General features: G+C 41.7%; 1 protein-coding gene across 1 annotated transcript in view; it reads left to right on the forward strand.

The window, feature by feature from the left end:
- efhb (EF-hand domain family, member B) overlaps positions 1 to 12,851 on the forward strand; it is a 60,105-nt gene extending 47,254 nt beyond the window's left edge. Inside the window, exons 12-13 of the mRNA XM_020520738.2 lie at positions 7,235 to 7,416; positions 12,298 to 12,851. Coding sequence (XP_020376327.2) covers positions 7,235 to 7,416; positions 12,298 to 12,459 — 344 coding nt within the window. The 3' untranslated portion in view covers positions 12,460 to 12,851. The remainder of the gene's footprint in view (positions 1 to 7,234; positions 7,417 to 12,297) is intronic.
- The last annotated feature ends 10,791 nt before the right edge of the window (positions 12,852 to 23,642 follow it).

Consider the following 23,642-nt stretch of genomic DNA (forward strand, 5'->3'; position numbering starts at 1 on the left):
TTTGCAGCAGCATAGAATGGAGTTGCACGTCAGGACTCTGAGGAATCCTGATGCACCTGACTCTGGGAATTTCCCAAACAATTGAATTTTCTAATGGGCAATTACTGTGCTTCTAGGATTTATCAAAAAATTTAAACAATTTGGAAGGTCCAGACACACGTAAGCATAACAATTACCCAGGAAAAGCCTACTTGAATTCCTGGGTAACTATACAAATGATTCACCCAAGTACACTTCACTAAGCCCTTAATGCCCTCTAACATGAGCCACAGGCCACTGGTGGAGATGACCTATCTACCCCACATTTCAACCTGCCCCTTTGGATGTGACTGTCTCACCTCTGCCTGCTCTCACCCTGCTGGACCTGCCAACTCCACAATGTTGTAAGACCCAACTCCACTGGAACTGATCCCCCTTCACCTCTTTCTGACCCCACATTTCTGGACCCAAGATCCCTCCCCAGTTACCCCACAATGCAGCAGGACCCGATTTCAGTGGGGCTGACACCCTCACCCATCCTGCTGGTCCTGATACCCTTACCCTCACCCCCACCACCGCCCCCTAGCAGTGCCTGGCCCGGCCTAATCTAACCCTGCTGGACCCATCAAGACCCCTGTCTCCCATCCTAATCTGATCCTGCTGCACTCTCCATATCATGCCCAACTCCGGCCTGACTCAAAAACTCTCCATCCTCCAGGCAACCCACACTAAGTGCTCATGTTGTTAACTGGCACCCTAATCCTATCACCAGCCTGGCACGCGACCTCCCTATCTACCCACCTGGCAGCGCCACTTCCTTTACACATGCTGACACTTCACCTTTCCTCAGCTTGCCACTTGTCATTTGAGTCAGATACTGGGCCCCAACATCTCAGATAAACTCCATGACCACAGGCCTCATATACTCCATGCCCATGGACATTGGCATCTGACATGTGCCAGACACAAAGGATCCTCAATGCACCTCTCTAATCCACTTACAAGGCGCTTCTTCACTCGCTTTTCACCGGCAACGATCATAGTAATGATGCAGCAGGTGCCCTGTGCACTCAGGTACATGGCTTCAGCTCATAGACTGGACCAGGCAGCATCTCTGGGCTCTTTGCTCACGGTCATAGCATTCACTCCCTCTGAGCCTACCTGAAGGTTCATAGAATCCCTGCTTTGTGTTACCTTGCCTTGACTTTGTGTCCTTTCTCCCCTGAGCCAGAGATACCAAGCTCACATTACTTTTATCTTGCCATGCTGTTTATCATAGGAAGCTTGCCATGGCTGTCAGCAGTCCTCAGTCAAGTCAGGAGGGCTAGCCTTCAGCCAGGGGCGCCAATACGGTAAGCCAAGGGCAGCCTCCGATACCAGTCCAGGAGCTTGGAGCTGATCGGAGAGAGTCAGGATGCTTTCCTCAAAAGGTGTGAGGCATTGAGCCCACCACCCATTTTGACTCTTTGCTCTGTTGTGGGCTTTTTCCCTCCTGGAATGAGAGAGGGACAAGGATTACAAGAGATGAAAGTAAATGGCTCAGATATCACTGGTGTGTGTGTGTGTGTGTGTGTGTGTAGGAGGTGTCCTGAGCAATTGAGTAGGCGGGGCAGATGGAGTGTGGGCTTAGTGAAGTTGGGGTTGTTGAGAATGAATAGGGAAGATACTGCAGGCAAATAGTGAAAGCAATAGAGTGTGAGACTTGTTGGGATGTGATACAGTAAGAGTATAGTGATTGTGACATTTCAGAGAGAAAATGGTGGGGTATGGTAAGATGCATCTCATGGTGAGAATCCATCCAAAAACTTGACATAACTCACACTTTACGAACAAAATGTAAGATTCACCCCATCAACCTGTTTTCTGAACTGAGTGTGCATATCTAGCTTGGTTGACACGGCCCACCAACATGTCTAATTTATTTCATGCACTTCTGTCTACATCTTACTCTCCTTCCAAACACAACAATAGGGATCACCTTGTGCTCACCTTTTACCCCACTCAGCTCCATATTCACCAGGTCATGTTCCACCATTTCCACCAGTTACAGTATGATGCAACCACCAAACCCATGTTCCCCAGCTCTCCCTTTCAGCATTCCATTGTGACTGTTTCCTTCATGACATCTTAGGCCACTTCTAAGACATCCCCACTCATTCCTCCCTTTGCTATAACACCTTCCATGAAATTGTAAATGGAATTTCTGCCCTTTTGTCTTTGCCTGTCTAACTTTCCAAGATCTCAAACACTCCTTTTAAGTGAAACAGCAATTAACTTGTACTTCCTTCAGTTTAGTATACTGCATTCACCGATCACTGTTGGGGGCACACTGTAATTTTCTAGAGCTCTACTTGAGATTTTCTCAGGGGCTATTTCTTGATTTTTGGGAGTTGCTTTTTTCATTCTCATGCAGTCACAACGGACCTATATCTTTTGTACTTCTGTTGAGATAAGGGCAATTTGCACTCACAAGCATAATTGCAAGAAGTTATTAATATTCTCAAAAATAATCACCTCTCCCTTAAAGTACATGATCTTTGCAACTTACATTTCTATTTATCTTTGTGTCAAGTTTAGCAACATAACTTTGGTCCCATCATCCGGGTAATTTATGTAAATTGTGAAAGGTTGAAACTCTAGCACTGATCTCTGTGGGGCACCTCTATTACATCTTGCCCCCAGAACAAGACCTATTTATTCCTAGCCTGTTTTCTGTGAGCTAGCCAATCCTTTAACCATGACAAAGCCTATTTTCTGCAATACTCTTTGATGTGGCTTTTTATCAAATGCTTTTGGAAAGTAACTCCACTGGTTTCCATTATCATTTTTCATCTCTGCACTTCTAAAACCTAGTTTCCTGATCTTAGGCCATCCTTCTCTATTGCCTTTGTACCATCATTAATTAAGAGTAATCCCTCTACCTTTTCTAATTTATTTCCACAGATGCTGCCTGTCCTACTAAGTTTTTGCAGCATTTTCATTCTTATCATTGTTTCTAGTTTACTCAGTTATTCCACAGTTAGCTGCACTAGTCTTCTGCCAAAGCTTGCAAATCTTCACTGACATGAATGTGACGCAGCTTACCTTGTGGAAATTTATTTCTATTAAGCTCAGTCTTAAGATATATAACTTTTTTCTTCTGAAGCAAAAACTTCCAGTTGGTGACTATTTAGTCGGTTAACTATTTGAAATTGTATTTTCGCGTCGAGAATTTTCAAAAACCCTCTGTTCTACACCATGGCCTAGAAATGGGACAAGAATTGGAACAAGAAACACCTGGGGCACACCCATTGTCAGGCCTCATGCTTCATTCACTTGAGACCTCGTGAGCTTCAGTTGTTTTCTGGAGACCATCCAGGCAGCCCACTTGGGAAGAGGATTTCAATTTTAAGCCACTGTTTTTCAGTTAGATTCTGGAAGATGGGAGGAAGCAAACTGGAGATAAAGTAATAATTGGGAAAGAGGGAAGAAGTAGCTGGGAGAGAATGTCACAAACAGGAGACAGCAAGTGGGAGGAAAGGAGAAGTGAGATCAGGTGACAGAAGGATGATTTAGAATGTTCATAAGTGGGTCAGTGTCAGACTTTGTCACTGCAAAGGATCTGCTAGGAACAATGCTGCTGTTCATAGCTCTGTATTTGGAAATGTATTTGTAAAAATGATGCTTCTTTTGGTGATCTTCTCCAGTGTTTTTTTTTGAACAATGGTTTGGTGCATATAGATTGTGTTGACACGATTCCAACTGGCAATTTAAAAATCAGAATAAGCATTTCTTGTTTATGGGAATCAAATCATTTTCCATTGCTTTGAGTCAATTAAGTAATAACAAGGGACTAAATTTCCAACACTTGTATCATTTAGAAGGTGGCTTGTTGTGGCTCAGAGTTAGTTTCCCTACCCCTGAACTGAGGGGCCCAGGTTCAAGTCCCAACTGCTCCAAAGGTGTGTAATAAAGTCTCTGAACAGGTTGATTAGAAAAATTGTGGGTTGGAGTAGTTATTATTACACAACAGGAATGTACTACCACAAAGTGACTAATGAAGTAGCATCAGTAACTGAGTTTAATTCTTGAAGAAAAATATTTAAACAATGTGTCAAAAATAGAAGTTAAGTAGTTAGCTGTGATGTGCTGCCAACACCACTAAAGGCAGTTGCAAGTTGGGGGAGATGATGGCCTAGTGGTATTATCACTGGACTGTTAATCCAGAAACCCAGGTAATGTTCAAATTCAGGTTTGAATCACGCCTTGGCAAATGGTGGGATTTGAATTCAATAAAATCTGGAATTAAGAGTCTAATAAGACTATGAATCAATTGCCAATTGTCAGGAAAAACCCATCTGGTTCATTAATGTCCTGTAGGGAAGAAAACGGCCATCCTTACCTTGTCTGGCTACATGTGACTCCAGACCCACAGCATTGGGCATTTAGGGGCAATAATGCTGACCTAGCCAGCGATGCCCTCATGCTGTGAATGTATATAAAACAAGTTTGGACCAATGGTTGGTTGCTGGAATGGAATCCCTGATTTCAAATTTTACAGCCCAACGCCATTGACTCTGTCAGAAAAAAATAAATTTACAATCTGTTACTAATTTCAAGAGCAGTTTGAGGAATACAAAGACATATTCAAATAATTGAATAAAAATACAGAAACTATTCATGAATATGCCTGAAAGTAAAGAAAGCGAAAAAGTGATATTGTTGCCTACCCCTGGAGCAGGTGGGACTTGAAACTGGGCCTTCTGGTTCAGGGGGGAACACTACCACAGCACCATATCAGCCCTCAAGGAAACAAGAAACAGAAGAAAATTTAAATGGAAACGTGATTAGATTGCAGTTAAAAAGAGTTATAACTTTATAATCACCATGACCACTTAATCTGACCTTTGGACCTATCTCAGCCTGCAGATCCCTAAAAATTAAAGAAAATTACTTCACAGAATAGTTTCCTTTTAAAGAAAAATGAAACAAAAAGTACAAAAAGATTTTAAAAACCTGATAAATTTTCATCTGCAAAGGCTCTGATTTCACACAGTTTTCACGTTAAAATAGCAATTTATGCTTCCAGAAAAGTATCCTGGGGCAGAACCACTATGGTGTTCTCTCAAACCCTTGCTATGACACTGAAGCCAGATTATTAGAATCTCTGCAGAAATGGTATAAATAGCCGTTTAGTTGGATGTCTGTCAATCTCACTGCAGGAGATGGGGTGAACTCCCAAAGAAATTCCAGGTTTTCTTTATCCAACTAGCTTACTCTTCCAAAATACGAATCAGTTCCCTTCCTGTGATCTTGGAATCTATAATTTGCCATCTTTCCTTAAGAAGAATGCATCCAACTCTTTGTCAGAACCATGGAATTCCATTCCAGCATCACCATTGGCAATTTGTTCCACAATTCTCTCACAAAACGGATTTTCTAAAAATCTATTTTCCTTTAACACATTTACTTTAAGCCCTATCTCTTGGTCCACAATTCTCAAGTCTAATTCGTGAATGTTTCCAGTTACTAATTCTACGCACCCATAAAAATTGCCATCAAGTTTCATCATTATCGTCTGTTTCACCTGAGGGAATAGCCCCCACCTGTTAATTTGAATGGATGGGATATTATGGAGCTGACTGGGTGGATTTCTGATGTATGCTGTCATGTGTATGAAGCTCAGCACAGAATGTGATGACGGTGAAAATGTATCCAATAAGGTAACAGCTAGTGAAAATTAAGAAAGTAGAAAATATTTTAAATAATTAAAAAAAACATAGTTAAGAATTGATTCCTTTAAGTTCTTTTGAAAACAACCCCATAAAATATTTCTGGTTATGATTAATTTTTTTTAGTATGTACTGCCTCATTGTACAGATACAAAAAGCTAACATTTCTGCTTGACTAAAAACAAGAAATGCTGGAAATGCGCAGCAGGTCTAACAGTGTTCATGAGAGAGAATCAAGAACAAATGTGTCAGGTCAGCAGGTCAAGGACCTTTCTTCAGAACTATTGCTGAATATTTTGAGCATTTTCTGTTTTCATTTTAAATTTCCAGCATTGGAAATATTTTTGCTTTTATTATAAGCTTTAGCTTGATTTTTCTTGTCTAGAACTGTAATATCATGAATAACTGAGAAGAGCTGAAAAATATTGTAACTGAATGTTGCAGCTGTGTAAAGCTTAAGTTAGGCCACAAATGGAATATTGTGTGCAGTTGTGGTTGCCTCAATATAGGAAGGATGTGGAAAATTTGGAGAGAGTGCAAAAGAGGTTTACCAGGAACTTCCCTGGATTGCAGTATATTAGCTATAAGGAGAGGTTGAACAAACTTTGATTGTTTTTGCTAGATCATCAGAGGCTGAGGGGTGACCTGATAGAAGTATATAAAGTAATGAGAGGCATGGGTTGGGTGAATAGCCAGAGCCTTTTTCTCAGAGTGAAAATGGCAGTGTCAAATACTAGGGACAGAAGTTTAATGTGAAAGGGGTAAACTTTAAAGGAGATATGCAAGGCAAGTTTTTTACTTGGAGGATGGTAAGGCTGAGGAGTGACCTTATAGAGTTGATAAAGTCATGAGCGGCATGGATAGAGTGAATAGCCAAGGGCTTTTCCCTGGGGTGTGGGAGTCCAGAACTAGAGGGCACAGGTTTAAGGTGAGAAGGGAAAGATTTATAAGGGACTAAGGGGTACTACTCCTAAGGGTTGTGCCAGAGGAAGTGGTGGAGGCTGGTACAATTACAACATGTAAAAGTCATTTGGATGGGTATATGAATAGGAAGGGTTTAGAGGGATATGGGCCAAATGCTGGCAAATGGAACTAGATTAATTTAGGATATGTGGTCGGCATGGATGAGTTGGACAGAAGGATTTGTTTCCACGCTGTACGTCTCTAGAGTCATAGAGACTGGAACGAGCTGCTGGGGAGGTGATAGACGCAGATACAACAGCAACGTTTAAGATGCATTTAGACAGGTGCATGATCAGGCAGGCAATAAAGGGTACAGACCATGTGCAGTCAGATGGGATTATTTTTGAATGGTGTCACGGTTGGCACAAACATGGTGGGCCGAAGGATCTGTTCCTGTGCAGCACTGTTCTGTGTTCTATGTTCTGTGAAAATTATGAACTGACATCCAATAACCATATTGTGGAGAAAAGAATTACAATTCATTTTTGTGACATTGCTTGGAAAGTGTATATGTATTATTTAAAGACTGGTTTCGTTCAAAATTTTGTTTATGCGATAATCAAATATTTTAATTTGAACAGATTATCGAACCTGCGGTGTACCTACGATACGTACTGATTTGGCAGCACCTCGCTTTCGTCGTGTCAGTGATACAATTAACTATGGTGATGAAGCAAATGCTTCTGCCTTGCTAAATCCTTCAGTGTTTGCCCAGAGAGAAGTTTACGAGAAGGATATGTTCATGGATAGGTCCAAGGAAGAGGTAAGTCATTGATTTTAACTCTTTTTACCTGGTCCAAATGAAGGAAGTTTTGAATAATTTTCAACATTGATCAGAAATTGAAGATATGACTTTATTTAGATAAAACTCTGGATGCTGCAGATCTAAAACAAACAAAAACAGAAAGTAATGGAGAAACCCAGCCGGTCTGGCAGCATCTGTTGTAGAATACTGAGTTAATATTTTGAGTCCTGTTGACTCTTCTTCAGTACAATATTCATATGTTATCCTATGTAATAGCAAGTATATTTAAAGTGAGCTGAGATAAAATCTGAATAGGATGTCTGCAAGTGAATAAATATCTTAGACCATTAGAGTGAAGCTTCACTACGTGGAATGCATGTTAGGAATTTGGTACAGCATTTCAAGATAATGCTCTGGCCGCTACATTTAATAAGGCCGTAAAACAATTGGGATGTGCCATTAACCTAGTTCATTCCTTTTGATGCAGCCAGCATGCAAACTTTGCACTTTTTACTCATTTAGACAATAATAGTGTACACCTGCACTATTTGTTCTGTTGGGTAACTATATGCCAGGAGCAGGAAGCATCATTTAAAGCCAAACTGCACCTCTTAAAGGGGATGCTCATTTGGACTGGAGCATGTGTTGGAAATGGTTACTGAGAATTTAAGCAAGAGGAATGCTGAATTATGACACAACATGACAGAATACAGCTTCAAGACTTTTCCTTGGAAGCCTGGGCAGAGGAGGTGCTGCGTGAGAATGAGGTTATATATGTACTTTGGATCAGGAGGTCCTCTAGACAAACAAGGTCACTGGCCTCCAGTCTGAAAAACAACCCTCCATCACCAGTCTTGTAAGAGTTGATCGTGAACAGCCAGGTCAGGCTGTTGTTTGATTTGTCCTTTCTGTCTTCTTGTAATCTTTTCTTCCTCGTTCTGTCCTTTTGGTCCCCCAGTTCCTCAGCTGATAGCGAAGTAGCTATTGGCAAGAACTGTGTCCTTATGATGGTGAGGTTATGTATGCCATGTAGTGTACCACGATGAATCTTGATATGTGTTCTGCAGATTACTCCAGCACTCCTCACTGTTGTCCAGGCAGAAGAAGCATTGCTTAGGCACATCAGTTATCTCCTTTTCCCACATTGTGCAGCAGCATGCCTTCAGTTATGTGCATCTTTGTGGATTATGTACTGGTGTCATGAACCATATGGTCATTGGATAGTCCTTGTCACCCATTAGCTGCCTTTTGGTGTGTCATACTGGCTCAGATAGAGAAGGTATTGTGAACTTCTGTAGAATGAAGGCTATGGCAAATCATATGTTACTCTTAATTTCAAAAGAAATCAACATAAGGACATAAGGAAATCTCATTTCCAATACTATGTTTAGTGATATCACATTTTCAATTACAGTGTCTGCTGTGGTGTCTGTTTTTTTTTGGCCTTGCACATGAGTATAGCAACAGTTCATCAGATTGATTCCTGGGATGAGAGGACTGACCTATAAGGAGAGATTGAGTGGGATGGGCTGACATTCTCTGGTTAACCATTAAAATGGTTAGAAGACTGGGGTTGTTTGCCTTGCTCACTGAGATTGGAACAGAAGGTGTTGCTCTCCGAATAGTGGTCTGATCAGTCCCAGTCATTCTCCATTACAATGTCAGTAAAAACTAATTTGCAGATATTGCTGATGATATGGACTTTTCCCATTTACTGAAGTTTTATTGGCGAGAAAACTTCCTGTGATCCAACCATGGGGAGTCTTCCAAGAGCTCAGCTGAATTAAACATAGGAAGCCAGCTGGTCCAGATGGAGTTCCAGCCAAGCTAATCCAAGCCTTAGCCTACATTACACAATATTTTTAAAACTTAATTTGCTGAGGGTGTAGTTCCACGTAAATGGAAGTAAATAATCGTTTTCCCATGATCAATGTTCAATTCAGAAGGCAGCATTTTCACCTTAATATAGTGTGTGGCTATTAACTCTCCCTCTCTGTTTCCTATGATAGGGGAATTCAGAATAAAAAGCACAAACTTTAAATTAACGTTGAAATCAGGAAACAATTCTTATCAACAAAAATAATAAACAAGTTGGGAGCAGAAATTGCCCATTTGGCCCCTCGAACCTATTCCACTATACAGTCAGTTTATGGATGATCTGTTTGCATTTTGAATTCCATATTCCCATCTTCCCCTAATAATATTTATTCCCTGTATAATAAGAATCTATCTATCACTGCCATAAAAATATTTGTTGACTCCACCTCCACTGCTTTCTGAGGAAGAGAGTTCCAAAGTCAGACAACCCTCAGAGAGAAATATTTCTTTTCCATCGTATAAGGGTGACACTTAATTTTTAAATAGTTCTAGAACATTCCTAAAAAGAAACATCCTTACCACATCCATCTTATCAAAATCATTAAGGGTTTTATGTACTTCAGTAAGGGGAGGCGATGGCCTAGTGGTATTATCGCTAGACTGTTAATCCAGAGACCCAGGAAATGTTTGAAATGAATAAAAATCTGGAATTAAGAGTCTAATGATGACTAAAACCCATCTGGTTCACCAATGCCATTTCTACCTGGTTTGGTCCACTTGTGACTCCAAACCCACAGCAATATGGTTGACTCTTAACTGCCCTCTGGGGGTTAGGGATGGGCAATACATGCTAGTCTAGCCAGCAATGCCCACATGCCATGAATGAATGAAGAAAATCAAGTCACACCTCATTCTTTGAACTCCAGTGGAAGCAAGCTTAGATTGTTGTCCAACCTTTCCTCATAAGATAATGCACTCATCCTAGGTATTAATCTAGTAAACCTCCACTGAATAGCTGCCAATTTGTTGGAGACCCAAACTGCACACAGTAATAGAGACATGGTCTCACCAGTGCCCCATATGACTAAAGTATAATGTGTAACCCCCACACCATGAACTCCTGCTTTCTGCAGTAAGCTTTTCAATGGCAGGACTTCAAGGACAGTATCTTCAGACTCCTATGCACGAGGTCTGATACTCCTTCAATGAACTTGATTTCCTTTTAATAAAACCAGGCTGAATCTTCCTGGTTACTTCTGATTGAGTTCTGATACTCTGATGGAGTTTTTCTACGTGCTCTCCTGTAATTCCAACACCTTCTGTATGACAACATCAAGCTAACTGGCCTGTCATTTCCATGGTTTCTCTCTCTGTCTTGATTTACAGCTATTACCAGAATTTTTTGTATCCTCTATAATGAACACAGAAGCAAAATATTTGTTCATTTCATTTGCCATCTCCTCATTTTCTACTATAAATTTTCATTAAAATGTGTAGCAGGCCGACACTCATTGTACATATTCTTTTCCTCTTTTAAACATCTTTGGAAAGTCTTGCAATCCATATGACTGTCTCCAGGTATAAAATATCCATGTAGCTTGCCCCGTACCTGATGTGTTGCAATTTCTGCATCCTATCCTCATAAACTCTGAGCTAAAGTTCCTCTTGCTGCAAATTCTTACAACGGACATGTTTGTCCTGGATTATTTTTTTCCTTTTTTATGTATTTTGTTAATCTTATCAGTAGTGACTGTTCTATTTTAAACCTTCAAAATAGAATATACCTTAAGTATTTACCAGATAAGCAGCAAAAGCTTATTTTCCCAAAATTACTTTATTCATAATGTTTGTTTAAAAAAATTACAAAATATTTCAACTTGAATCTTACAGTATTTGCAATAATATCCAAAATGTCTTTGCCAGGTAAACAGCCTAAGGATGAAAACAATTCACATTGGAAATTACAATAAGTGTAAAAAATGTAACAGTTTCCTCTAAATGCTATGTCACACTCTGATGTGCCTCAAAAAGTAATTTCTCACTCTCCTAGCTGACGGTCCTAGGTCCTCCTTTCACTGTACAAACAAAAGCTGGTGAGAATCAGAAAAACTCTTGAAAAATCAATGTAGGGTCATTTGACATTTTTAAAATTGAGCTTGGCATTATTTTTCAATAACATTTGAAGTTTTTTTTGGTATAAAGGTGTGTAGATCTAAGGCAGGTAAATAGATCTGCAATTCAGATCAACCATAACCTGATGAACGTGGTACAAACTTTACAGCTGAATATCTCATAGACATTTACAGCACACAAGGAGACCATTTGGCCCATCATGTCCACGCCAGACAACAAATTCTGACTACACTAGTCCCATTTTCCAGCTCTTGGCCCATAGCCCTGGAGGTTATGGCAAATATAAATGAATAGCTAGGCATAGTTTAAATGTTACAGGAGCTTGACTCAACCTTGCATTTCAGCAGTCTTACTTCTGTTCTCGTGTTTAACTTATGGGAATTGATGCAAAATCTTTATAAATAGTCTCTTAGAAAACAGTGCATCTGTCAAATTTAATAAGTTGCTGCTCCATTTTGCCAACTGTATATTATACTAAAGATTGTAGAACTGGATGAACAAGCTTGTAGAAACTTATAGTGATGTTTTATGTCAAATATCTGCTCTTGTATTGCTATAATTGAGCTTCAGTCAAGAAAAGTTAAAACAGCTACTAGAATTTTTTATGCTGAGAGCAACTTCAGTGGATCTGCTGTTCATTTAGATTTTCGCCAAGCACATTCTATTTCACCCAAGGCAATATTTTAACCATTAGCTGTTGTAAGCTACTGATTTCTTCAATTGTTTGATTTCACAATTAAGGTCTCTAAATTATAGAGTGTCTTTCTATTTTGTTAAGTGAATGTCTTATCTAGTGCAAATACCAATTAGATTTTCTTCTTAATACATCATTACAGATTTTTCAATTTTTAATTATCGACAAAATGTCAGCTCTTTTTACAGAAAGTCAGTCTAAAAAATGGGTTTGAAATTGCATTGACTTTCCTATTTCCATTTATATTTCTTCAGATTAAGAGACTATTTTGTAAGGTTGGAGTGAACATGTCAAATGAAACGTTTGAAGAGGTTTGGAAGCGTGCTGCCATGAAACATCCAAAAGGAGAAGTTAGTGTGGAGACTTTCCGGAATGTTCTGGATGAGATTCAGATAGCAAAAACTCTAACTTGTTGACCAATTATAATTTTTTTTCACAGAATTTCAAACTTTTTAAAATTAAATTCTTGGTATTTTGGAATTGTGCACACAAGTCCGTAAATCAGAAGAGCTGGTTTAAAGTTGTCATTATACCTTTAAACCTGTGAGTGAAGTGTAATTTTTATCATCAGCTTTTTTTTGGTCATCATATTTGTCGGACAAAAATAAAATACCGATCATTCGAATAAATATATAACATCTTAGTATTTGAAACGTGACTTTCAGTGTACTATTTTTACTGTAGTTAGGCAATGTGAATGTGACAAATTTTATGCAGCTGGTTTAAGGATCATGCAAAAAATTAATGCTTTATATTCAATTTTGTTTCAAGTGTGAAAAATGATTATGGGAATTGTTTTAATATTTGAATAACATGTCTTTGTATCTAATGTCTGAGCTTTTATTAAAACAGATTGCATTTTGCAAAGTTTTTCAAAATCCAAAACATTTCAGCTGAGAATTCACTGCATGGCATTTCAATTCAAGCTCATTCATTCATCAAATAAATTTAAGAATGTGCTGTTTCTTCATAACAATAAACACACAAAAGCATTTTTTGCATGTGTTGTAATGATCATCACCTTCGACTGTTGGAAGATCTGTGAGCATCCCATAGAAATGGAGTAAGTGGTGGCTGATTGGGAAATGCTGATGGAAGTTCAACACTATTGTACTGAATATTAAATTGTCTGACAATATGTTTTTAGTAAGAACTAAGGACATTTTACAGAATCTCTAATCTGGCAAAAATAATGCAATAGCTGTTAAGCAATTAGTCTTTTAAACAGCATGCACTCTCTCGGCTGGGACAATTTTTCAAAGAATGAAGAATCATGATCTGGTTTACCTTCACAGTCATAGGCAGTGCAGTCCTTGAACTGTTCTGAGCTTGGAATTGTGACTTGTATAATTGGTAGATTTCAATGAAGATCTTCGTAATGAAGACTAAATGTCTTCTCACTGTGTCCCAAGTACGTGAATTGCTCCCAATACATCCTGGCTGGATATGACCTCCTGTTGAAGCGCTTCTCCCCCTGCTCCTCCACCCACTCAGAGTGCTTATCTTGTCCCTCGTGACCTCTGCTCATTTTCCCAGTCATGCTGTATTCATAGGAAAGCCTAATAATTCAGCCATAGCTAGGAGTGCCAGCTTTTGTATATTTCTACATCCTGCAAATACACTCCTGACATTATCACTGCATCTCAATCCCCACCAGCAAATCAAAATTTGCATCCCACCAACCAAGTCGTATCACACAGCACAATAATAGATCTTTTGGGCTCCAAAAAATGTCCCATTTCCCCCCAGCCCCCCATTGATTGTGGAAGAGAATGTCTCTTGCCATTGCTGTTAGACACACATTTTGCATAACTACTGCATTTCTTGCAGACTCCTTCCAAAATGGAGAAATTATTTAACATAGATGAATGGTCTTGAACAGAACCACTAGATTGAATCTTATGATTTTCTTTTGACTGTATATAGTGTCCTTGTAGCAGCCTTTCAATGCTGATTGCCATCAAATCCTGCAATGCAAGTCCATGTTTCCTAAGTGTACTGCAAGTGTATCAGAGTATTACCGTGATGGCCATAAGGGATTAGCAAATGTTCGATGGCAAAGTCCGTGGACGACGGGGGCATGGGGCTGGTGGCTATGGATGGTGCCCTGCGATGCTATTGGGTACTGAGCTACTAGGAGCCTGATCACAGCCAGCAGAAAGCTAACATCGCCAGGTATCCACACTGACTTCCATGTCGAGAATACATGACATCTGGTTTGTTTGATGTGTTTGGTAAGATAGGAAGCTGAATAAGGTGAGTTTTGGCATTAGTAGAGTTTGACAAGCAATATCCCCCTTAAATAGCAACTTGCTGCTATCCAGTGAGTAACTCACTTTGCTGGTTGGCAAATGCAGAAAATTTGCAGTGAATTTCTCTCAGTGAGGTGGGCCTTGCTGAACGTCTTGCCAGATTCTGCTACAAATCATACCATAGCCAGTCATCGCTCTGTCTAATATATTGTACTCCCTGGACTATTCTGTAGAGTACATTTGTCTGACCCATCTGTTTTAAACTAGAGCTGAGGCATGAAATATTCCTTCCTATTACCAGGAAATAAATCATAAAGATACAAATTTTCCTCAAAATTAGAATGGATCTGGGTTTTGTGGTAAGATTAATGTTACCTGCAAAGAAATCTAACCATCATGACATTGAGCAGTTTTTCCTCCGCCTCCACGTTTACTTCTTCAACCGTGAGCCTAACCCTCCCTCTACTGACCCCTTCTCCCGCCTCCAACACACCCCCTCCTCCTGCACACCACCCAAGGGCCTCCTACCCTCCCTCGATCTCTTCATCTCCAACTGCCGTCGAGACATCAATCGCCTCAACCTCTCCACCCTTTTCACCCACTCCAACCTCTCCCCCGCAGAATGTACAGCCCTCCGCTCCAATCCCAACCTCACCATAAAACCCGCGGACAAGGGAGGCGCAGTTGTAGTATGGCGCACTGACCTCTACATCACCGAGGCCAGGCGCCAACTCTCCGACACCTCCTCCTACCGCCCCCTTGATCATGACCCCACCCCCGAGCACGAAACCATCATCTCCCAAACCATCCACAACCTCATCACCTCAGGTGACCTCCCAACCACGGCCTCCAACCTCATCATTCCCCAACCCCGCACCGCCCGCTTCTATCTCCTTCCCAAAATCCACAAACCTGACTGCCCTGGTCGACCCATTGTTTCCGCCTGCTCCTGCCCTACCGAACTTATCTCCAACTATCTGGACTCCATTTTCTCCCCCTTGGTCCAGGAACTCCCTACCTACGTCCGTGACACCACCCACGCCCTCCACCTCCTCCAGAACTTCCAATTCCCCGGTCCCCAACACCTCAGCTTTACCATGGACGTCCAGTCCCTATACACCTGCATTCCCCATGCAGATGGCCTAAAGGCCCTCCGCTTCTTTCTGTCCTGCAGGCCCAACCAGTTCCACTCCACTGACACCCTCATCCGCTTAGCCGAACTCGTCCTTACCCTCAACAACTTCTCTTTCAATTCCTCCCACTTCCTACAGACAAAGGGGGTGGCCATGGGTACCCGCATGGGCCCACGCTATGCCTGCCTCTTTGTAGGTTACATGGAACAATCCCTCTTCCGTACCTACACTGGCCCAAAACCCCACCTCTTCCTCCGTTACATTGATGACCGTATCGGCGCCGCCACGTGCTCCCACAAGGAGCTCAAACAGTTCATCCACTTCACCAACACCTTCCACCCCAACCTTAAGTTCACCTGGACCATCTCTAACACCTCTCTCACCTTCCTGGACCTGTCTGTCTCCATCTCGGGCAACCACCTAGAAACCGATATCCATTTCAAGCCCACCGACTCCCACAGCTACCTAGAATACACTTCCTCCCTCCCACCTTCCTGCAAAAATGCTATCCCCTATTCTCAATTCCTTCGCCTCCGCCGCATCTGCTCCCAGGATGAGGCATTCCACTCCCATACATCTCAGATGTCCTCGTTTTTCAAGGACCGCAACATCTCACCCTCAGTGGTCGAGAACGCCCTCGACCGTGTCTCCCGCATTTCCCGCAACTCATCCCTCACACCCCGTCCGCGCAATAACAACCAAAAAAGAATCCCCCTTGTCCTCACGTACCACCCCACCAACCTCCGGATCCAACGCATCATCCTCCGACACTTCCGCCATCTGCAATCCGACCCCACCACCAAAGACATTTTTCCCTCCCCACCCTTATCTGCTTTCCGGAGGGACCATTCTCTCCGAGACTCCCTTGTCTGCTCCACACTCCCCTCCAGCCCCACCACACCCGGCACTTTTCCCTGCAACCGCAGGAAGTGCTACACCTGCCCCCATACCTCCTCCCTCACCCCCATCCCAGGCCCCAAGAAGACTTTCCACATCAAGCAGATGTTCACCTGCACATCTGCCAATGTGGTATACTGCACCCGCTGTTCCCGTTGTGGCCTCCTCTACATCGGTGAAACCAAGCGGAGGCTTGGGGACTGCTTTGCAGAACACCTACGCTCGGTTCGCACTAAACAACTGCACCTCCCAGTCGCGAACCATTTCAACTCCCCCTCCCATTCCTCAGACAACATGTCCATCCTGGGCCTCCTGCAGTGCCACAACGATGCCACCCGAAGGTTGCAGGAACAGCAACTCATATTCCGCTTGGGAACCCTGTAACCCAATGGTATCAATGTGAGACAACAAGGTGCAGGGCTGGATGAACACAGCAGGCCAAGCAGCATCATAGGAGCAGAGAGGCTGACGTTTCGGGCCTAGACCCTTCATCAGAAAAGGGGGAGGGGAAGGGGGTTTTGAAATAAATAGGGAGAGAGTGGGAGGCGGATAGAAGAGGGATAGAGGAGAGGATAGGTGGAGAGGAAACAAACAGGTCGAAGAGGCGGGGATGGGGCCAGGAAAGGTGAGTGTAGGTAGGGAGTTAGGAAGGGGATAGGTCAGTCCAGGGAGGACGGACAGGTCAAGGGGGCGGGATGAGGTTGGTCGGTTGGAGATGGAGGTATCAATGTGGATTTCACAAGCTTCAAAATCTCCCCTCCCCCTACCGCATCCCAAAACCAGCCCAGCAGGTCCCCGCCTCCCTAACGTGTTCTTCCTCCCACCTATCCCCTCCTCCCACCTCAAGCCACACCCCCATTTCCTACCTACTAGCCTCATCCCGCCCCCTTCACCTGTCCGTCCTCCCTGGACTGACCAATCTCCTCCCTACCTCCCCACCAACACTCACCTTTACTGGCTCCATCCCCACCTCTTTGACCTGTCTGTTTCCTCTCCACCTATCTTCTCCTCTATCCATCTTCTATCCGCCTCCCACTCTCTCCCTATTTATTTCAGAACCCCCTTCCCCTCCCCCATTTCTGAAAGGGTCTAGGCCCGAAATGTCTAAAAGCCTTCCTGCTCCTCTGATGCTGCTTGGCCTGCTGTGTTCATCCAGCTCTACACCTTGTTATCTCATCATGACTAGCTCCTAGATTAAACAACATTTTTGAAAAATTGTGTGTCATGAAGCAGAAATAGTGCTTCCTTAGAACTGAGCTTCCTAAAATGACAATGAGTTCACTCATTGGGAGATAGGTCTGTTAATCAGGAAAATTGCAGTTGTCCCCAGCTGGAGGTTGGGAGGAGGAAGGAACATTTAATTAAGCCTTGACATTTGGGTATATTGCAAGGACCAGAACCACATACTTTTTTTGTGTATAGTTAAAGAAGTAACTCTGATAACTGAATCACTGCTATAAAATTCAAACTGCTTTTGAGAAAAAATTGAAACCATGCTGTTTAAATAGTTTCTAGATTGAACAATTCTTAATTGTTTCTATGAAGAAGATGGTCAGCAGTGCTTTGCCTTTTAAGTGATTAACGAAACCTTGTTGGGACTTCATACACCATTAGTAGCCTAACTGAGCTTTTTGTACATAGGCAAAATCTTTTCGGTTAGGATTTCTACAACTCTAAAGAAAGTATAATTCCTCAAAGAATTACATTATGAAGAAAGTGTGAGTCAGTAATTATGGGTCAATACAAGTTACCAGCAAAGCTCACTATCATGAGGAAATAGCTGCATACGCTCTCCATTTTCTCACAGCAGCAGATAATTAGTACGGAAACAGAGCAAATAGAAGTTGAAATCCCAGCACAATGTGATGCCATGGGCTACTACAGCAAAAGGGAAGGGTATAATCAGGTCAGTTTATTTTATACTTTTCTGATCTGCTGTATAGATCAAGCAAACATGTTTTTAAATGATTACTGTTCCAACTGATCATAATTTCTCATTCTCAAACCATTATGTACAATTTATAAATATTTCAGGTTAGCACTTCCTTAAACATTTATATGATAATAGAATGTAATGAGAGAAACTCCTCTTCGTTCTAGCATTTCTGTTTCTGTTGCCTCCGTCTCATGTAAATGCTAGTATATTCGATCAATAATGTAAGAGAACATATGAGTACAGACTCGAGAGAGAGATAGTTCTAAGCTTCATACAAAGACTTACCATGTAAATAGAAGAATGTTTAATAACATGGGAAAGGTAAAGTTACCAACAGCTGAGTTTCCAGCAGTCGCTATTAATTATGACCCAGGATGCAACACCCACTAAGACCCACTATTATGATAACAGACTCATGGACAGCATTCTAGCATATTCCAACATTGATGCATTTACTTCTGCCGTTTCCCCTTCTACATGATCAATATTGATATCCTACCAACTCCTCAGCCAAAAGGAAATTAATCTTGGTTCTACGAATCATTAACCATCACCCATAATCTTTCTCATAGCCACCCGCTCTATCCTCCTATTTCCTTGTTTTCAACTTTGCATGCAATAATCAGGGGAAAAAATGAAGGAATGCACCTGATAGTATCAATTTGGCACATTAACAATAGCAAATATCTGGCATGTCAAGATTTAGCCAATTCATAAATTAATTTTCTGTACTACTTACACACAGTATAAAAGCAGTTGGTGCTCATTACCTTTGAAACTATTCTTGGGGCACCAGATTAAAAATTATTGTGTAAAATGTATAGAAGAATTAAGATGCTAAATATAATTCACAAAATTCAGTAGTAGAAGCCATATATAACAAAATTGTTTATTTTAAAAAATTCCAAAGTGATTAACTGTACTAATTCTTTAATTTTCAATAACCTGTTTCCAGCACAGCATTGTTCTACTTTGTATTTTCCTTCCCACAGCAAAGTAAATATATTTTGATGTGTTAATTACTGGTAAAAGTTGCATCTGATAAAGGTTAATCTATTCTCAATGGAATTAAGACAAATTTATCTCAAAGGTATTTGTTTTACTTTGATCTTCAACATAAGGCAATACAATTCAAAACATCTGCTCAGTAATGAACATAAACCTAATATATTTCATTGCTACTCCAGACCAATTTAAAGATTAATATAATGCATTTGATATTTATTAACATTGCCATACATGTATGTTTGCATATATATGAAGAGAAATTTTAAAAGCTGTTTGCCAAACAATTCAAATGATCAAATATTGTGAAACAACTTGCGCTAATGATACTTTATATTGGAGATTCACTGTGTAACTACTTCAGATATCCCTAACTGAATCATCATTGCATCCATATGTATACAGCTTAAAAGGTCTGAGAATAAATTATTGTTGTAGCAAAATGAAAGTTGGTTCAATTAGAAGAGGAGATGAGTTTATTTCATTATCCACTAACTGAATGGAGAAGGCTGATTGTCTATTTTAAATGCATTTTTAATTCCTAGAATATTCCAAAATAATTTCAAAATATGCAATTTCCTATTAAAAATAGGTAACATTTTGTTGAGAAAATACAGTATGTGTTTTGGTTATAGTCTTGCTTTTGCTCTGTTCATTCTGGTTACTCATCATAATAAAAACCAAAAGAACTGCGGATGCTGTAAATCAGGAACAAAAACAAAGTTGCTGGAAAAGCTCGCAGGTCTGGCAGCATCTGTGAAGGAGAAAACAGAGTTAACGTTTCGGGTCTGGTGACGCTTCCTCAGAACTGATGGTGGCTGGGAAAACGTAAGCTTATACGCAGAAAATAGGGAGGTGGGTGGGGTAGGGAGTAAACGATAGGATAGAGCCCAAAGAGAGAGAACGACAGTTGGACAGACAGAGGAGTTGCTAACGATCAGGCTGGGAGGGTGAGTAGTTGTTAATGGGGACTGTTAGTGACTAACAACAGCAGGTGTGTAATGGCAGGCTATGTGGTAACAAGGTCTGGTGTGTGGGGTGGGGGGTGCTGGGACATTGGAGAGTTTAGGCCCTAAAATTATTGAACTCAATATTGAGTCCAGAGGGCTGTAGGGTCCTGAAGTGGAAAATGAGGTGTTGTTCCTCCAGCTTGCGTGGGCTCCATTGGAACACTGTAGCAAGCCGGAGACAGAGATGTTGGCCAGGGAGCAAGGTAGTGCATTGAAGTGGCAGGCAACAGGTAGTTCAGGTCTTTCTTGCGAGCAGAACGTAGATGTTCTGCAAAGCGGTCGCCAAGTCTACGCTTCGTTTCCCCAGTGTACAGGAGACCACATTGTGAGCAGTGAATGCAGTAGACTAGATTCTGGGAAGTGCAGGTGAAGTGTTGCTTCACCTGGCAGCTACGTTTGGGCCCTTGGATACTGGGATAGACCTGCTGAGCTTTTCCAGCAACTTTGTTTTTGTTCCTGGTTACTCACCATGTTGGTTGTTCAGGATTGTCTATGGTATTCTGTTAAATTGTTGGCTTGAAATTAAACTCTTGGGGTTGAGTCTTGTAGATGTCTGAGCGATGTGTGAGTGCGATGTGTGACAGAATTGGATGAGATGTCTGATGAGGCTGATTTCAATATCAGCAGCAAATCCCATCATCTTTAAAAACTGTAAGAACTGCAGATGCTGTAAATCAGGAACAAAAACAAAAGTTGCTGGAAAAGCTGAGCAGGTCTGGCAGTATCTGTGAAGAAAAAAATCGGAGTTAATGTTTCGGGTCAGTTCTGAGGAAGAGTCACTGGACCTGAACTGTTAACCCTGATGATTTCTTCACAAGTGCTGCCAGACCTGCTGAGCTTTTCCAGCAACTTCTGTTTCTGTTCCTATCATCTTTTATGTTTTCCACAAGTGCTGTGATAAATTTCTTCCAAGGCAATGGCCAGTTGCCAGTTAAGAAGGATTATTGCTGGTTAAATGTTTTGTTGACAGCCCAACTTGACTTGGAAACGAGAACAGGAACCTGATAGATTCAGCTCGCTACTTTCTCCAAACAACTCCCATCTTGCATATATGACCAAGCTGCATGAACTGCAGGTGCCAGCTGCACACATCCCTCATCCACAGACATTGGCATCCGGCATCTGCTAACTCATCACAAACATGATGGCACCCCTCTGTTACGCTGGCAGGTCACTCATGACGCACAGACTTGCTTTGCAGGGTGCACAGCGACTCAGGGAGAGGTCACAGCTGCAGGGCCTCTCAGATGCATGGAGTGTGCCGGAGACCTAGTGCTTTCTGGCCCTGGCTCCAACTCCTGAGGCACAGAGCTAATGTAGATTCCATATGATCCACAGCTCTGTGATGTACACTGGAGCGAAGGCTGTAGGAATAGGAAACCATCCTTTGACCGGTGTGGGGTCGCTCAGTGTGCACCCACGAATACATCAGGACAATGACTGATGCCATCTGTGCCCGGTCTCACCAATTCGTTTAGTTTCCCCATGATGAGGTCTGTAAGCAGTAGGATTCAGAAACATAGCTGGGTTCCTGTTCTGGTTTCCAGGTTAAGTTGGGCTGTCAACAAAGGATTTAACTAGCAATAATCCTTCTTAATGGGCAGCTTGCCACTGCCTTGAAAGAAATTTACTACAGCACTTGCGAAAAACATAAAAGATGATGGGATTTGCTGCTGATATCATTGACTATACAACATGGCACTGAGACGGCTGTATCAGAATGCTGTGGAATTCATAAAATTAATGTTCAGGTGATCTGTGATCACTGTTACCACTTCTTGGAGGTGTGTGCACACTACCCTCACAACTGACTTGTGTATTCTTGAGCACTGTTGTGTACCTGCTACATTTGAGGATTCATGAGCCTTACAAGGTTGGTTACTGGAGGATTAAGGCTACCCTTACTGCTGCAACCATGGCTGATGTTTCTATTTCACAAGGCCCTGACTGATACAGAGGACTGTTTAATGCCGCCATGTTTCAGCCAGGGCTATGATGGAGCAGAGTATACGGCTTTTGAAGATGCAGTCCCGCTGCTTGGATTGATCTGAGGGGCCCTCCAGTATAGTCCTCACAGAGTGTGCTGCATCATCCTGGTGTTCTGTGTTCTGCACAATTGGAGCAGGTAACGAGAGAATGAGCTAGATGCAGAGATATGGGAGCAGTCTTTTGAGGAGGAAGACGGGACATTGGTGAGGAGGAAGCTGTTGTTGTCAATGGCAGAGCTCAATTGCAGTGGGTGCTACAAGCCAGACAGAACCTCATTGACATCCACTTCCAGCGTATGAGAGCTGAGTGGAACACACAATCATTGATTGTAAAATATTCTTTGATCTTGATGCCTAAATCTATTTTACATGGTTGGGGCAAACTTCAGCCTCTACTGATTTTGTTCGTGATCCCTTTTCCTTTATGTAAATACAAGCTCATGTTTGTATCTGTCTGATTGCTTGCCTGTATGTGATTTTCCTTTACTGGACAATGACAAGTTGTCGGTCTATGGTGGGCATTTCGGACAGGGTAGCACTGACTGAGAGATGTTTATTGTGATGTAACTACGAACAGATAAAGGGTGTGACCAGGTCAGTAGACTGCAACCAGGATGAGAGAGTGAGTTTGCATATGTGAGGGAGTATCAACCATGAAGGCTATGTGCAGTGGGCAGCATGGCTGCAGTGCCATGCCATTGCTGGTGAGAGACAACACTGGATTACCAACCAGATACACAATCACCTTTAAAGATGGTTTGGGTGTAAGGGACACCGGTCTTTCAACAGATATCTAGTGAGTGGCAAGTGATTCTGCAAATGGAAGAATGTGAGATGGGATTGGGATTGATGTGGGAGATACTATAGAGGCAGTGTAGATAATTAATTTGGCGTGTTTGGTAATTTTTAGTGGAAGAACTCACTTGGACTCGTGAAACCTCCAAAAAACTTGATGCAACTTACATTTAGCCAGAAATACTGCAAGATTCAGCTCTTGATCTATTTTCAAGTATCCTTTAAACTTAGAGTATCTATAGGATGTTTGAATTTGCCCACAATGGGTGTGCAGTGAAATTGTCACAGGGAGAGTAATCCAGAAACCCAGGTTAATGCTCTGGGGGCATGAGCTCAAATTCCATCACAGAGAGTGAAATTTGATTCAATTAAAAAATCTAGAGGTTAAGTCTAATGGTCACCATAAAACCTGTTACTGATTATTGTAAAAATACATCCAGTTCAATAATGCAATGTGCCATTCAGTCTGTCGAGTCTGCCCTGCTGATCAATACAATCATTGCGGATTGAACACAACCCAGGTTCAATGAAGATTTTGGGTTCAGAACAAGGCATAGCTAAAATAAGGTGTTAAGATGATGAA

This window comes from Rhincodon typus, chromosome 2 (genome assembly GCF_021869965.1).
Source record: "Rhincodon typus isolate 14 chromosome 2, sRhiTyp1.1, whole genome shotgun sequence".
NCBI classification, from domain to species: domain Eukaryota; kingdom Metazoa; phylum Chordata; class Chondrichthyes; order Orectolobiformes; family Rhincodontidae; genus Rhincodon; species Rhincodon typus.